This window comes from Lissotriton helveticus, chromosome 3_1 (assembly GCF_964261635.1).
Source record: "Lissotriton helveticus chromosome 3_1, aLisHel1.1, whole genome shotgun sequence".
NCBI lineage: Eukaryota > Metazoa > Chordata > Amphibia > Caudata > Salamandridae > Lissotriton > Lissotriton helveticus.
The window spans coordinates 1,587,569,734-1,587,586,755 of record NC_136061.1 but is presented as its reverse complement, the minus strand read 5'-3'; the positions used below and the strand labels follow the sequence as shown (position 1 = coordinate 1,587,586,755).

The following is a 17,022-nucleotide window of genomic DNA, read 5'->3' as shown; positions in this document are numbered from 1 at the left end:
TCAGAATCCTTAAACATCTTCAGCAGCCTGCATCCCTTGCATCAGAACCACTGCATTGATTCCTATGTTGGTTCACCCATAGATGATGCAACTGGACTGGAGACTGCTTTAGCTGCAAGGCAACTGTTAAACCTGACCTTTTTGTTCCATGTTACTAGCTCCCTGCCAAAATTGGTCACTATAAGAGTGCCCTTGATACATATTGTGGCTAACCCTAAACCATGAGTGGCGGTGCAATAATTTACTGAGCTAAGTGAAAATCTTTGATTTTTTTTCTCTCTTTAAAAAGAGCCCTCAGTGGATTTTTGATGTTAAGATGTCTATATAAAGATACAATTTGTGGGCATTTTCTTGCTTAACCATTCTGTGCCTCTGTCTGTCTGTAGAATCCACGTCTGGGTGGGATGACAGTTGGGCTCTTGTGAATTCAGTCTAGACAGTCCTACAAAGGGACCTGAGGTGTGCCGTCCATATCCTGATAGGCCATCACCAGGCCGAAGGCAGTGGCCGCCAACATGGGTTAGGGAGGGGAAGGGCACGCAGGAGGAGGGGTTGTCTGCATCTCTGCTCCTGCTCTCCCCATCTTGACTGAAGAAGCAGGAAGCACTGCCAGGCTCCCCTGACCAATCACAATGCTGCAAGGCAGCGTTGTAATTTGTAAGCACCCAGGCTCCACTGACCAATCACAACGTTGCAATGCAGTGTTGTGATTGGTCTGAGGGTCCTGGTTTGACGCTCAGCCAGGGAATAGGAGTCTGGGCATGTTCTCCACGCAGGCTGTAATGCACCCTACATGGAGAACATGGAAAGTGTCCATGTCTGTTTAGGGTGGCCCTAGAGGGCCGGCCAAACAGTCATGTGCACTTAGGAGTGGGCAAACCACTCCTCCCCTTCCCTGCTCCAAGAGCCGAGCAGCACCGCCCACCCGCCCACCCACTAATCAGCACAGAAACATAAAATGACAATAACTCAAAGTTATTAACATTTTATGTTTCCTTTACTTTCCACTGCTTAAAAGCTGTGGGGCGCCACTCCTCCCTCCATAGTGGAGGAGCCACGACTGGCTGAAGGGCCTTCCTGAGCTAAAGTGGTGTGTGGAGATGTCATTGACACCTTAATAGGGCAGTGCCTGACCTCACATAAAGTTGTCTCTACCCCCCTGTAGTGTGGCTGGAGCCAGGTTAGAGAAAGGCAGGGTCTTGTGCAGCCTTCAAAGGTTTTCCTTTGAAGTTTGCCTACTTCAAAGGCAGAAAGGGGTAAAAGTATTCGACCTATGACACCCCAAAATAAGAACACTTCTTGACTAAAGGACATTCTGCTTGGAAGAAAAGTTTGATGCTGTAGGAGTGACTGGCAGTCTGTCTGTTGCTTTGCTGTGCTGGCCTGCTGCTTGCTGCTTTTGTCCTGGAAGTGAAAGGACTGGACTTTGCTTTTTAGGTCGAGCATTCAAGACCTCTTCTATATACTTTAGTATATACTCACATACTTTAGTATATACTTATATGTGTATGTACCTTGTGGGCTCTGGAGATCAACCCTAGGACTTGTCTGCTTCCGCTTAGGGGCTTTGTTTTTTGTTCAACTGCCTCTATTTAACTGTCTTGATAGAGAACAACCAGCAGAGGTCAGTAAAATACCAGAATTACTTTCTGCTGAGGGACTTTATATTTTTATTTTCTGGCAACTGCCTCTATTTAACTCTCTTGATAGATAGAAAAGGACCAGCAGAAAACAGTAAAATACCAGAATCACGTTAGCATTCGCTAGATTCCAGCTCATGGAAATTGTCTTTTCAAATCTTGTATTTTCAGTGATATGACCACCGAAGGCCCTGATTTTATATTAAAAACAGAGCTTTGGACTATACCATTTCCTGCTGAAAGGCAATATTTCTCTCCATGTGTTCCCATACCTGGCGTGTCACAGAATTTGGTGCTTACTTTCACTCCATGTTAAAGAACAGTAGATGTTACAGCACCTAGGCTAATGTGCTGCATAGCTAAATATATATAAAGTCCCAAAGGCGCGACCGATTGCATTGCAAATGATTGTTGTATCCTGCTTCCAAGGTTCTCCAAGGGCTTGTGTCTGCTTGCCTCCTGTTAAGAAGTCTCAGGGCCATCAAAGACTTCACATACCAGTGCCTGGGCTCTTCTGCTTAGAATTCTGATTTGCCAAGTGGTGCCAAATCCTGTCTCTGGGCCCTTAGAAGTGGAATCTGGTGATCTGAAGGAGAAAATATACGCATTGACTCCAAGCATCTGTTTTTATTGATGTATCGCTATAAACTTCAATGCATCGCCACTGTTGGCACCAGTGCATGGTTCCCGACTGGCATATTGACCACAGCTTTCACCGCAGGCCCCAGCTTTCCATCGCAGCGTGTCAGAAGAACTGCTGCATCATTAGTTTCGAGCACCGTATCACGGAAGTCTGTGACACACCGATCCAACTCCAATGCAGCACCTGCTTCATCACTGTGTAATCAATGCAGCACCTCTGAGTTTTTGATGCATCGTCCCTTGGCGCCGATTTCTTCATCGACGTGGCCCAGCAGTAAAGAACCGAGGTGCGTGTCCGGACGTCGACGCTTCACCTCCCCTTCCACTAAGGAACCAACGCATAACCTCCCCTGACAGAAAGGAATTAACGCATCTCCTTCCCTGGGAGTAAGGAACAAAGGCATCCCTTTGCTTTTCTGTCACCTCACCACCCTTGCGCCTGTTTCTTTTTTGAATTTTTATGCATCCAAGGTATTTTGTGCTAAAAGTAACGTATTCATAGATTTCTATGGCCCAAACTGATTTAACCTTTGAAAAGTGATATCTTTACTTGTGCATGTTGTATGTTTGTCCTTTTGGTCTTGTTTTATTCAGATGAATATGGGCTATTGTTTTAAACGTGTGTGGACTCATTTTGTGGTGTTTGTACTATGTTACTGTGTGTGTATGTATACATTCTTTACATGTTGCCTCTGATATAGGCTTAACTGCTCGTGCCAAGCTACCAAGAGGGTGAACAGGGGTTATCTTAGCTGTGCAATCCCCTTACCCTGACTAGAGTGAGGGTCCCTACTTGGACAGGGTGCAAACCACTGCCAACTAGAGCCCCATTTCTAGCAAACCCTTTTTAGTAACATTAAGATAATGAAAGATGTGGGAAAGACAATGTTCTAACCTATACCATGTATGCTGCTCTTTAATGACAGTTTATAGGTCACTGTGCTTTTAGAATTGCAACTTATGAACTGCAAGTCAGAGAAGTGTCTCTGTGACAAAAGCAATAACCCACTGAGCTATCCACATAACACACAGTGCTGTGATCTGCATTGTACCCATTCTTTGCAGCAGGCATATTACCCCTCTGCACTACTTTATGATGAGACAAAGATCCCACTAGACAAAACTCTAATCTCTCTCCAGCAGGAGCATTAATCACTAGAGCAATCTTGACACTTTTATTGTTGTGTGAATCTGCTTGGCACACAAGGAAACGCTGCAACAGGTGCTTTTAAACTCAAAAGGTATTTCTAAAAGCACGCCCTGAGCTTAGCGCCAGGTGCAACTGCAGCAGTCGCACCACCCTAAAGGCGGCCCTGCTGTAGGGGTCATATTTTCTAAAACTTCACACAACACAGGGCAGCATGCAAAGTTGCTGTGCTGCATTGCATGAACGGGAGAGATCTGAACAGTGCCACATTAACTAAGATATGGTGCTCTTCGGCTCTCTACCTACACTGGATCACTTGAGTCTGCCTAGAACCAACTGAGGCACCTTTGCGCAATACTGCAAGGGTGCTTGCATTGCAGGAAGGAATGTTTTTGTGCATGGAGGGACACATCCCTGGCCAAAATCAATCCCAAGTGGCAATTTCGTTTTTCAATGGGTGATGCAGAATGCAGGAATGAAGGAGGAAGTATCAAGGAGAAATATACATATACCTCTCTGTGGGAGATGCACCACTTGGTGCAGTTCCAGGTTTACAACGATTTGTAAATCTGGGATTGCATCAAATTCAATGGGTGGGTGCATGGGAATGCCATGTTTCACCCATAGAATGCCTCCCACGACGAAATGTAATGCAACGCTGTGCAATCCACTTCGTTGCATTACGTTTCTTTAACAAAGTCACACATGGCAGAAAATATCCCCGTGTGTGACTTAGTGAATCCCATGCAAGGACCTGTTTTGGCTTGCCACCATTTGGGTCACGCAAGGACAACACAAGTCCTAAATCCATTCAGCAGTGTTGCCCTAGTGCCATCAAGCACAAAGACAGAAAGATGGCCGATTAAGCACATTGAGGGGGATTCTGAAATTTCTTTGATGTCTATTATTTCACCCCTCCTTTCTAGCCACACTGTGCACCCTCGTTTCTAGCAATGCATTTTAAACTCACTATATTGGTTAATGGGGGCACAACATGACTCAGTGAAAGAAATCAAACTTTCAAATCTGTTACACTTACATTTCTCTACTGTTTAATTTGTATGTTGTTTCCAAAAATCATTAAGCGTCTCACGGCTTAATGGAAATCAAGTTTTCGTTTTTTATAACTGAGTGGCATATTATCAAGACTGGCGATAAAATGTTGCCCCTTTAGCGGCAGAAAACTGCAGCTAAAACGGCGATAATGGGCTTGATAATATGCTCTATGGAATTCCAATTGAAGCCCATGTTAGATGCCCTTCACATTTAACATGGGCTTCAATTGGAAATCCATAGAGCATATTATCAAGCCCATTATCACTGTTTTAGCGGCAGTTTTCTGCTGCTAAAGCGGCGATAATTTTACCGCCTGTCTTGATAATAGGTTCCCAGGTGACAAAATAATTTTTTGTTTTCACAATGTTCTTTTTATTGTCAAAAACATACACTTCAGTAAAATAACGTGCTACAACCAGAATCGATTGTTTTTTCTGCAGATACCTCCAAAATTTCACTTGAAAATTGCTGCACTGTGAAAAGATGCCTCGCAATAATCTGTCTCATCGGGATCCTGGCAGGAGCAGCAGTAGGACTGTGGTTTCTCGGTACATAAAATCAATGTGACTGTGGTGTCCTAATCTTCTCTTAAATGTTTATTGACCTAGTGATATGGAAAGATGAGACAATCTGTTTGCCTGATTACATTTACATTTATGGGAAAGTGAACAGAGTGATGCTGGAAGCTATGATTTTGTAGTACGTGTAGACTGCAAATAAAGCCAGGAAGTTGGGCTTACACAGCTGCATAAATATACTTGATATATTATTATCTGTCGGATACCTAGACATAGCTTGCCTGTCCTTCAAATTAAGAATAGTTCAACATATCATATTAAAAACAACCCAAATTTGGATATTTAAATTATTGCATCATATGTGCCTTATGCTGGCTCATAGTGTGGTATGTTGTTTGCAGCTTCCTATTCATGGACGTGGTACTATGATTTAATCCTTTTGTAATACAATGTATGCCATTTTGTCAGCGCACCAAAGTTACGTCACGCTCCTCAATTATTTTGATTCTTCTTTGGCAGAGGTTGTGATATAGTGACTATTCCGGAATACACCACAAACGTGGAATCACTATTGATGCTGTCACTGCCCGTGTGAACGATGATCATCACAAAGCTTAAAAGTGAGAAAGGGACGCAAGAACACCCATGAGCGAAACTATTAGGCCCTGGTTATTTGGAGCTCATGGTACCCACCTCCATAAGTGGATGCCTTTTTTGGCTTGCAGAAACATACTTCTTACTGACCCATATTCCAAGGCAACTGAGCTCAACACAGTACAGAGAGAAAAGTCCTCCAAAAACTAGGGGTGAGTGTAGTTAGCAAACTTGCTCTTCTTTCAGTTTGCAACGTTTGTTGATTTTCCTAACTTAGGTCAATGTTCCATGCAGGAAATGGCTGTCCCAGAGAAATGTTCTTCCAGGTAAATTTTTCCAAGCTTCAAGCAGAATGTACATTTCTACAAAGGATCTTTACAAAGTTGGAGGGTAGAAACTTTTTAAATCGCACAGACCCCTTATATGAACATCTTGTGCTAAATGTTGAGAAGCTATGTGTTCTGGACAGGGACTCTTTAGTAATGGTAATTTCAAAACATTCTTGTACAGAATCCGCATTCCTGCCTTGATTTCAACACTCACACCTCTTTCTGATTTGTGCTCCAGCAAAGTGAAGGCACATTGCACGCTTTCCTCGTGGCCAGAGAACCTTAATTCATATGAGGTCACACCAGTTTTGTCAAAGAAAACTGCTCGTTCTTCTTGAACGCTGAATCCACTGATGAAATTCTATACCATTTTACACAGTCTGGCAACCAGTATCTGGAAATATCATAATCTATTCAAGTTCTTAGAAGGCTACATCATTTAGCTCTTGACAAAACAAATAAGACGAGACATTGTCTTACCTGGAAGCAAGAAAAGGTTCGTGTAGGTTTGGAGCTCCCATTGCAAGCCAAAAGTATTGAGTTAGATTTAATCAGTATCAAAACAGAATGTAAGCATATATCCTTGACATCAGCAGTAGAGGTCGATTTTAATATTTTTCGTACTCCTCTGTATACTCTGCAAAACCTGTCAATCGGGATTTGTTGAGCGTAACTATACCAGCTTTGGCACATTTCGTGCAGCGCTCGACCAGGGTGCAGCTATTGTTGTTTTAAAGCCCCGTTTTTTGCATCTTTGTTTATTTTAGTTTGACATTCTCCCCTGTTTTTAAATAGTTTTTAAATTCTTTGGCCTCGCTCACCTGCACGGCTGTCCTCTTAACCTGCACATTAATTGAAATATTTCACCGTGTTTTTCGCGGGTCCCTCGCCCTTGTCACGGTGGCGGCCATCTTGAGTGAGGAGTGATCCACTCGGCGGTCTAGTCCTCATTTAGGAGGCTCGACCTGTATAAATTTCAGTCATGCATTCGCGCAGCGTCATCGCGCAGCGGGATCGCCGGTCTTCCGCCAGAGTTACGCCAGAGTTCAGCCCGTCTGCGCCCGTCCGCGCTGAGGACGGGCTGCAGGACGGGCTGACTTTTACCATCATGCCCTCTGGTAAGCAAGATCTGGCTGGTCGTGTATACTACTCTTTTTCGGCATTACTCTCACTGCGACCCTGTATCCCCACTTCCTGCACCTTATGCATCTTACCCTGTCATTACTTCTTATGTGCTGGTTGTGGCTTCTCTACTGGCAAAATGCAGCTCTCTAAGACACAACGGAGCGTTAAGCATTACAGGGGAAAAAGGAAGCCTACTAAAGGTCATACTTCTTCTCCCCCCCCGCTCCATTTCTGGAGCCTTAATTGTAGATCGCTTCCTAAGAACAAATTAAACATCTTCGATTTTATTACTGAGGAATCCCCTGATGCTCTGTTCCTGATCGAGACTTGGATTCATGCCAGCTCGGGTCCGGATATAGCCGCAGCCATTCCGTCCAACTATGTGGTGCTGTATCAGGATAGACCCTCAGGTAAAGGTGGTGGAATTGCAATCATCTTTAAATCTATTTACCAATGTAAACTGGAACCATTACATCTTCCAGGTAGTGAGGCAGCATTGTTCAAACTTTCATCCAGCTTGTTACTCTTCCTACCCACTCAGGGGGCAATATTCTGGACCCCTTTTTTTCCACGCTTGAGTGTGTGAAGATGTCAGACCCGATGCAGATGGGATGGACGGATCATTTGCTAGTGGAAGCCTTTTGCCCTGTCCACGATAAGTCTTTCAAATCGGTGGACAGGCCTACTCTAAAAAGACTTTGGCATAAACTCAAACTTGAAGAGTTTTACAGTTTACTGGAACAGAAACCTTTGAGCGTCTTTGCTAACGTGGACCAAGGTTACCAACAGTTCTGCACTTGGATCTCTGAGGCTCTTGACTCCCTTATACCTTTTCGGTGGTCGAAAGGCCGGGCAAAAACATCTAGCCCATGGTATAATGAGTCCCTTGCCGAGCTGAAAAAATCTTGCCGGAAAACAGAGAGGGAGTGGAGAAGATCTTACGATCCTGCTCTGAAAATCCGGTATTTTGCCGACCTGAAGCTCTATCACAGGGCCATCTGCAGAACACGGGCTGCTTTTTATGCTCAGGAATTTGCAGCCAGTACTAATCCATCTAAACTGATCTTTAAGGTCCTGAAGGACCTTATGAAAAAAAGAGCCACCTCGGAGGTGATTTGCACAGACTCCCACTGTGAGAATCTGGCCATTTTTTTCCTGGAGAAAGTGCAGAAAATTTACCGAGGATTCAATCAATGCCGGCTGAATCCAGAGGTAACTGACCCCGATTCTTTGGGGTATGAGACCATGGCTACTTTACCAGACTTGTCCACTGAGGTCTTTGATAAACTTAGCCTCAGGGTGAAATCAGGTTCTCCTCTGGATCCGCTGAAGCCAGCTCTTATCAGCACTCTTTCCCCGCTGTGTCGGGCTCCCATATTGAATCTTATCAATATGTCATTGTCCAATGGAACGGTACCCACTGCTTGGAAACAGGCAGTAGTCACTCCAATTTAAAAAAAGGCCAACTCTGACCCTCGGTTGCCAGAAAATTATCGACCTATATCCCTACTGCCCTGGATAGCTAAAGTAACGGAAGCCCACGTTAACTCAGTTCTGTCTGAGCACCTGGCTCGCAATCAGATACTGGATCCCAGCCAGAATGGCTTCCGGCCAGGACACAGTACCGAGACGGCATTACTTTACATCACTGAACATCTTCGCCAGGTACTTGATTCCGGACGGACAGCAGCACTTTTGTTATTAGACCTAAGCGCTGCCTTCGATACTGTGTCCCACCATATACTGATCCAACGACTAGAGGAAGCTGGAGTCACTGACATCGCTCTCCAGTGGTTTCGATCATTTTTGTCTGATCGAACCTTTAAAGTGGCAATACCACCAGGCCAATCCATCATCCATCCCTTGGAGCTGGGAGTCCCACAGGGCTCCTCGTTGAGCCCCACAATGTTCAATCTCTATGTGAAACCGTTGGCTGCAGTCGTCAAACAGTGGGGTCTGACGATGACCTCATATGCTGACGACACGCAGCTGGCGGTGACACTCAGTGGAGACCCTGAGGTGGAGGCCCCCAGATTCCGTGCGGGTCTTGTGGCAGTAGCAAGCTGGCTTCGCACCAACTGCCTACAGTTGAATGCCACCAAAACTGAGGTGTTGGTATTGGGGAAGCACGCTGAGCTATGGGGAAACCAGGGGTGGCCACCAGAGCTGGGCGTTATCCCGATTCCAGCTGCTGGAGTGAAAAATCTAGGCATTTGGCTGGACCCCGCGCTCACTTTTACGGACCATACTAAGAAGGTGGCTGCCACGTGTTATGGTATCCTGCGGGGCATAAGGCCGGTCTTAAAGTACTTCGATCCCCCCACCAGACAGCTCGTGGTCCAGGCATCGATTTTATCTCGGCTGGACTATGGGAGTGCGCTGATGTTAGGGATGAATCAGGCGGAGGCCTCTAGGCTCCAAAGGGTGCAAAATGCTGCGGCACGGGCCATTGTGGGCCTCCCCAGACACTGCTCTGTGTCTGGTACCATCTCGGCCCTACACTGGCTTCCGGTCAGGCAGCGGATCAAGTTTAAAGCGCTGTGCTTGGCCTTTAAAATTCTTGCCAATCTACTTATTCCTTACATCCCTCTGAGATCATTGAGATCAGAGGCTCTCCATCTGGCAGTTTGCCCTCGTTTTAAACTGAGTAGAATGGGTGGCCGTTCTTTCCGTGTGCTCGCAGCAGGGTTATGGAACTCGCTCCCGGTGTGCACTCGAGCTCTTAATGACTTACTCGCCTTTAGGCAGGCGATTAAAACCTTCCTGTTTCCCGCCCTAGGATAGTCATCCCTTTCTTTTACTGTGTGTTATGTTATAGTGCCTGTCAAAGCGCCAGGACGCCCCTTTGCTGGGGCAGCTGTGCGCTATAGAAAAATAAATAACATAACATAACATAACATTATGATTAATCCTCGAATGACGCTTTCCGGTCTGCTAATTTATCGGCCGCCCGGAAATGCTGCGTCATGGATTACCTCACTCATTGATTGCTTAACAGCAACACTACTAAAATCGAATAACTTCACCATTCTCGGTGATTTAAACATCCATTTAGATGATGTTAATAATCCCCTCAATAAATCTTTTCTTTCCGATCTCGAGGTTTTTAACCTCAAACTTTGTAATTCTGGAGCTACTCATCTTGCCGGTCATCTTCTGGATCCTATTATTTCCACTCTGTCATTTGACTGCACTTACTCAGCGCGTCCGCTCGTCTGGTCTGATCATTATGCGATACATTTCGAGCTACCACCTGGTCTATATTTGGCCAGTGTTTATGTGGAGGAAATTAAATCATCCTATCGCTGGGACAGGCTTGATGTAGCCGCTTTTAATCTGCGCCTGACTGAGACTATTCCATCTTCTATCAACTCGGAGCAGAATTTGAATGCTCCCATTTTTGGTTGGCTGACAGATGCAGTGTCGGCTTTTGTTCCTCGATCTAGCAACAAATGTAGATCCTTGCGCCCACCAGCACCTTGGTACTCGGATGAGCTTAAAACTCAACGTGCTAAATGTAAAGCCCTGGAGAGGAAGTGGAGGATGTCTTACTCTGCTCCTTCCAAAGCGATTTACAAAGAAGAACTAAAATTTTACCACGCAAATTGTAAACGTGCCAAGGCCTCCTACATCGCCTCTACAATCACCTTAGTGCAAAATTGTCCTCGGACTCTTTTTGCCACAGTTAAGAAACTTACAGGAGCTGATACCACTCCTGCGCTGCCGGCTTTAGATGGTACACAATGTAATGCCATTGCAGACTTTTTTATATCCAAGGTCGAGGGCATTTATCAATCTTTGGCCTCCCTTTTACCTTCAACTGATTTCTCTCAACCCAGCTCCTTCGGCAATACTTTCGTTTCCCCTACTGAGTTCATTTACAACTGGACATTATTTGATGACTCTTCCTTCCTGTCTTGCCTGAAAAGCATCAGGTCAGGTTCTCCGAGGGACCCAGTCCCTATGAAGATACTGAAACAACTTGACCTTGAACCGCGGCGATTCCTAATGAAGTTACTTAACATCTCTCTTACTGAATCTCGGGTAGAACAGGATTGGAAACATGCCATGGTCGTTCCCCTGCTTAAAAAATCAGGTGCCGACATCACAAACCTTGCTAACTTCAGGCCTATATCCCTGCTGCCAGCCTGCTCCAAAATATTGGAGCGTCATGTTAACACTCAGCTAAATGAGTTTGTTGAAAACGTGGGATATCTCCATCCATCCCAATCAGGCTTTCGCGCTAATTATTCCACCGAATCCGCACTCCTTGGGGTGACTGAGCGACTCCGACACGGTATCGATAGCGGTGAGACCTTTGCGCTTATTCTTCTTGATTTGAGCGCTGCTTTCGATACCGTGTCCCATTCCATCTTATTGGAGTCTCTCTGCTCCCTCGGTGTTGCTGGACCAGCGCTTGCCTGGGTGGCCTCATTTCTTAATGAGCGCACTTTTCAGGTTTTCTCGAACAAAGCTGAATCTGCGATCTATTCCTCTGCTTACGGCGTCCCTCAAGGGTCTATATTGAGCCCTTTGTTGTTCAATATTTACATCAGACCACTTGCTTCTATCGTAGAGGACGCCGGTCTGTCTATATACTCATATGCAGACGACACGCAGATTGTGTTCTCTTTGTCTAGCAGCAGGACTCAGGACATTTCCGCCCTTAAAATTGGCCTTTCTCGTGTTGCAGCTTGGATGCAAGCGCATCTGCTAAAGCTCAACGGAGACAAGACCGAGGTGATTATTCTGGGTAAACATAAAGATCTGTGGGGCTCTAGACACTGGCCCAGTGATATGGGTCCGTTGCCTATCCCCGTGTCTGTCGCCCGTAACCTCGGTGTCCTGATCGACGATAAGCTTTCAATGAGGCAGCAGGCAACAAAGGTCGCTGCAATCTGTTTCAATACTCTACGCTGGTTGCAGAAGATCATATGGATGTTGCCTGAGTCCACTCGAAGAACTGTCGTACAGGCCCTTGTGATGTCTCGTATCGACTATGGCAATGTGCTCTATTTAGGAGCAGATAAAGCCACAATCAATATACTCCAGGTTGTACAGAACTCAGCCGCGCGCTTGTTGCGCAATGTTCCACGGAGAACGTCCGCAATGCAAGCTCTACGTGACCTTCATTGGTTAAAAATTTCTGATCGCGTGGTCTTTAAAACTCTGTGCTTCCTATTTAAGATCCGTCAGGGCTCTGCTCCCAGTTATCTGTTCAATCTTGCTCAGCCATATCAGCCTGGCCGCTCTCTTAGGTCATCCAACAATAGCAATCTTGTGATTCCTAGGATCCGATTGACAAAAATGGGAGGCCGTTCATTCGCATATCTGGGACCCAAGATGTGGAATGCTCTCCCGTTGGCGCTAAAAACAGAAACTAGCCTTTTTGCTTTTCGTAAAAAATTAAAGACCTTTCTGTTCTAAATTCTTTAGTTTTGTTTTTCTCTCTGCCACTGCTGGTTATTTCTTCTCTAGTCTGTCCCTGGCGCCGGGAAACCCATTGCGGGTAGCTGTGCGCAATACAAGTTCAATAAAATAAATAAATAAAATAACTAATCACCTGTGCAGGTGCCAGGTTCGTGCTACTATCAGTCGAAAAGCCAGGTCTGAAATCCCTTTCTGAATTCTGGGAGGGAGTGTGATGTTTAGAGGTGGAGTAGAAGGTCGTTCCAGGACTTGGCAGAGAGGTAGGAGAAGGAGAGTCTTCCACTGTAGCTTCAGTTGATGCAGGGATTGTGTGTGAGGACAAGGGAGGCAGAGGACAGGTGTCTGGAGTGTTGGTGGTTGATGTATGCTGGTCCTTGGTCATGGTGGGCCTTATAGGCATGTATCAACATCTTGACTTGGCATCTTTTCTGGATGGGGAGCCAGTGGAGGTTCCTGAAGTGGGGTGTGATATGTGTCCATTTGAGGAGGTTGAAGATGAGTCTGGCAGCTGAGTTCTGTATCGTCTGGAGTCTCTTCAGGAGTTAGGGTGGTGATGCCTGCGAAGAGCACGTTGCCGTAGTCCAGCCGCAGGTGACTAGGGATTTAGTGACTGTTTTGCTGATGTTGACAGGGAGACATATGAAGATCTACCGGAGCATGTGGAGTGTGTGGAAGCAGGAGGAGACGGCATTGATATGTAAAAAATAAATATGTTTAAATAATGTATTCCATTGAATTCTCTGCTGAACTAAATGTCATCATGACACTGACGTGATTAGAAATAAAATTATCTATGCTTTTACAATTGTTGTACAATAGTAATATGTATCTTTTTTTTAAGTGAACTACTTTATGAGGCCACGCTCCCACCAGGACTCCGTCCCCTTGCAAGATGCAGAGCAGAAGAGGAGCTGCAACGACACCAACAATGACCTCAATATCCTAGCACCCAAAAAAGGTTATCAGAGTTTGTTTCTTCCACCTGAGATTCCTCATTCTTTACATTACTGCTTGAAAGATATCACTAGGACAGCAATTTTCAGGCCTCCAAATGTTCATTCTGACACATTCACAGTGGATTATTTGTAGTAGTCCGTGTACCTTTCCATTAAGTTTCTCAGGATATTCTTGGCTCTCCTAGTCTCCTTTGATTTGGTTTACCAATATTCATTTACAAAAATGAATATATTTATTTATTTATTTGTTTGTATCGTGCTAGAATCAACCCCAAAGGGGTATCTCTGCTCTTGAAGCAGACTGTGAGGGGAGGCAACAGATTCCAGTAGTTTCAGCGGGCACAGAACAGGAAGGTCTTAAGCATCTTTCTACATTGCAGATGTTCAGGACACTGTCTTAGATGGAGGGGGAGCCCGTTCCAGAGGCGGGGGCCGAGATAAGAGAGAACTTTTCCTCCTAATCTAGCCCTTGTTACTCGAGGTACCACCAGAAGATGTTTAGCACCTGAGTGAAGGGATCTGGGAGATACATAGGGTAGCAATTTCTTGGAGAGGTAAAAAGGGCCCAAGTTGACCAGTGCCTTGTGGATAGTGCAGCATGTTTTAAATTCAATCCGTTGACGGTAGGGAGCCAGTGCAGTTTTACAAGCAGAGGGTGGGAAGAGGTCCAAAGTGGAACATTGAGGACCAGCCATGCTGCCGTGTTCTGACCCACCTGCAATCTGCTGAGTGAGGCGTCATTAGCCGAAATCAGCAGGCCATTACAGTAGCCCAGGTGACTTAGGACCATCGCCTGTACTAGAGTTTTACGGGTAGAATCTGGCAGCAGGGGAAAAACAGGCGGAGCAGGCCTATTACATGGAAGCAGGAGCCAGCTGTTTGGGCAATATGTTCCTTCAGGCTGAGGGCTTGGTCTAGGCAGATAACCAGATTTTTGACTGTAATCTTAAGAGAGGGATGGGGGCCCAGGTCAGTTGGCCACCAATCAGGAGTCGATAGGAGGTGGGCTTCTCCAAAGAGCATGATTTCAGCTGCATGGCAATAATATTTACCTCAGCCATGTCAACGAAACTTATATTTATTAAAGTGCTGTTTAGGTTTATAAAAATCTTAGAATTAAAGTGTCTTAGAGCTTAATCTTAAATGTAATAACTGCACATCCAACGCAGCCTTCAACATACTTATTGAAATTATTGTATTTGTTTAAAACTACTGTGAAGGTGTATTTCTTTAGTGATCATATCAAACTATTCTAAAGACTGGTGTAATAGAAGAGTACCGAGTGTCAGAGCAGGGTTTCTGGCATAGGTACTTGGCAGTCCGAAGAATAACTTCTGGTACTAAAGAGTAGTTATCTGTTGGTCTTACTGGATGTCGTAAGTGGAAATGATCGACTATAGTCTCAAGCAAAATTAGGAGAATAATCTCTGACTGTGGAGAAAATCATAATCTTTATGCAGCAATGTTGTTGGAATTACTCAGGAGCTTGATGGGTGTTTTGTGGTAAATGTCATTGTGATCCTTGTGATCATTTCATGGGGATTCATAAGACATCTACAAACTGGTGGTGCAAGAACACGGGGTCGGCGAAGGCAGCATTGAAAGTCCTCGACTGGGAAAGCCCCCGGGTTCCCATACTGCACCATATTATTTGAGACGAAAGGGGTTTCCCGTCTCTGTCCCTATGAAAAACAGCAATAAGGTGAATGAAGCAAAGCAGGCGGAGGCGAAGGCTGAGGTTGAGATCGAAGTAAGTAAATCGGGCAAAATAGGCAGACTACAAAAAACAAAGTCAAAGGCTAAATTTGAAAAACATAAATACCGTGGGAGAGCACGAGACCCTGAGTTACAAGTGTCCAGGGAGGGCAGTGCCTTAAAAGATATTACAAAAGCACCTCCTGAAAATAAAGAGCTATTTGGTGGGAAGTCTGCGGAAAATACTGACGAAAGTTCTTCTCCCTTTCGGGTATATAAGGGAAAAGGCCCAAAAAATACAAGGAAGAAAGGCCCTTCTTGGGATACTAAAGTTAAAGTAACCCCCTCGCTGAGGTCATATTTTAAGGTTTTGCCTCAAGTTTTGGATGTGGTAAAGCAGGGGGAAGCTCTCAGGGTAAGCGGTGTCCAGCCTGACTTGGGGAAGCAGTCTCACTCTTTCTTCAATATGGCAACAGAGAGTCCTTTGCCCCTGCCGGGGTCTTGCCCTCTGCTTAACGTCAGCTTAGACACTTTGCCTACTTCTTGCCTGCCTTCAAGTTCTTCTAATTTATCAGTGGTACATGTTGAGACGCAGGTCGAACTGTAGGTCGGGCAGCCCCTTCAGTTGAAGGAGTCAGACGTACCAAAATTCTCTGAAACTAATGGGATTATGACCTCAAATAATCTTCCAACTGGTGTGGATCCAGTTGCGCTGCTGTCCATGGGGGAGCGGCTGCGGCGGTGGATACTAATGCGGGAGTGGGGGCGGCTTTAAGCGATAAATCTGCCTCAGGAACTCCGTTAGAATTATTATTTCTTGCGATGGCATCTGACATTAAAAAGGGTTTTGCAATCTCAGAGTCTAATCAGGGAGACATCAGACTTTTTTGAGAGTTCCTAGAGAAAAAGCTTGATATTCTAAACTCCAGGACGGGGGTCTTAGAAAATTCCGTGGAAGAACTTAAAACAGACCTGGGAGCGGCTAAAGATGATATTTCCTCACTTAGGAAAGATGAAGCTGCACTCCGAGACCGAATGGAGTCACTAGAAAACTACTCCAGGCACAATAATTTGCACCTTCTGAAGGTGCCGGAAGGGAAAGAGGGGGAGGACTTAAAATCCTTTACTGTGGCCCTCGTCAAAGAAGCAGTGCAGATATATTTATCAGAAGAAGAACTGAGGTGAGAAATACAGAGGATACATAGAAACACTTTTAAGAGAAATCCTAACCGAACAAAACCAAGAAAAATCCTAATCAATTTCCTTACCTTTGAATTGAAAGAGAGAATTCTAACTGTTGCTCTTAAATTTAAATCTTTGAAATCGAGAGATTTCATTTTTGAGATTAGGTCAGATCTTTCACGTGTCACTCTGGATCGCTATGGGGAGCTGGGAAAGAAAATGGAGGACTTTAAGAAGTTGGGGGCTGTTGTTCAACTCAAATTCCCAGACCAATTGAACATCATGTTTAATAATAAGATGCACAATGTGCGAACAGTGCAGGAGGCAGATGATCTTCTAGAGAATTTAAAATAATCTCTTCCATACCACGATAAAGTATGACATTTTTGCAGTATATCTGCTAGAATTTAGGTGAGGTACAAAAGAATTGGGTTAAGAACTGTCCCAGCAGATGGATTATTGGGCTTATGCTTAAACACTTAGCCTTTTTGGAAATATTAGATAAACACACTAGGTACACACGAGTTAACTATATTTTTTAAATATATTTATGCACCCAGCACTAGCACTACCATAAGCTAAAAGTAAAAATAAGGGAGAGCAGGGTTTACCACGAGGCAGAACCTGGACTTCTCCAGGTAAATTGGGGTTGGGTTCTCCAAGGGGAGAGAGGCAGGGTTAGGGGGGGGGGGTCAGCATGGGTGAGGG

General features: G+C 45.0%; 1 protein-coding gene across 1 annotated transcript in view; it reads left to right on the top strand.

Annotated features, from left to right (window-relative positions):
* The window catches only part of TMPRSS5 (transmembrane serine protease 5), a 179,870-nt gene that overhangs the window by 39,086 nt on the left and 123,762 nt on the right, over window positions 1-17,022 (top strand). The window contains exons 3-4 of the mRNA XM_078683973.1: window positions 4,926-5,033; window positions 13,323-13,439. Coding sequence (XP_078540099.1) covers window positions 4,926-5,033; window positions 13,323-13,439 — 225 coding nt within the window. The remainder of the gene's footprint in view (window positions 1-4,925; window positions 5,034-13,322; window positions 13,440-17,022) is intronic.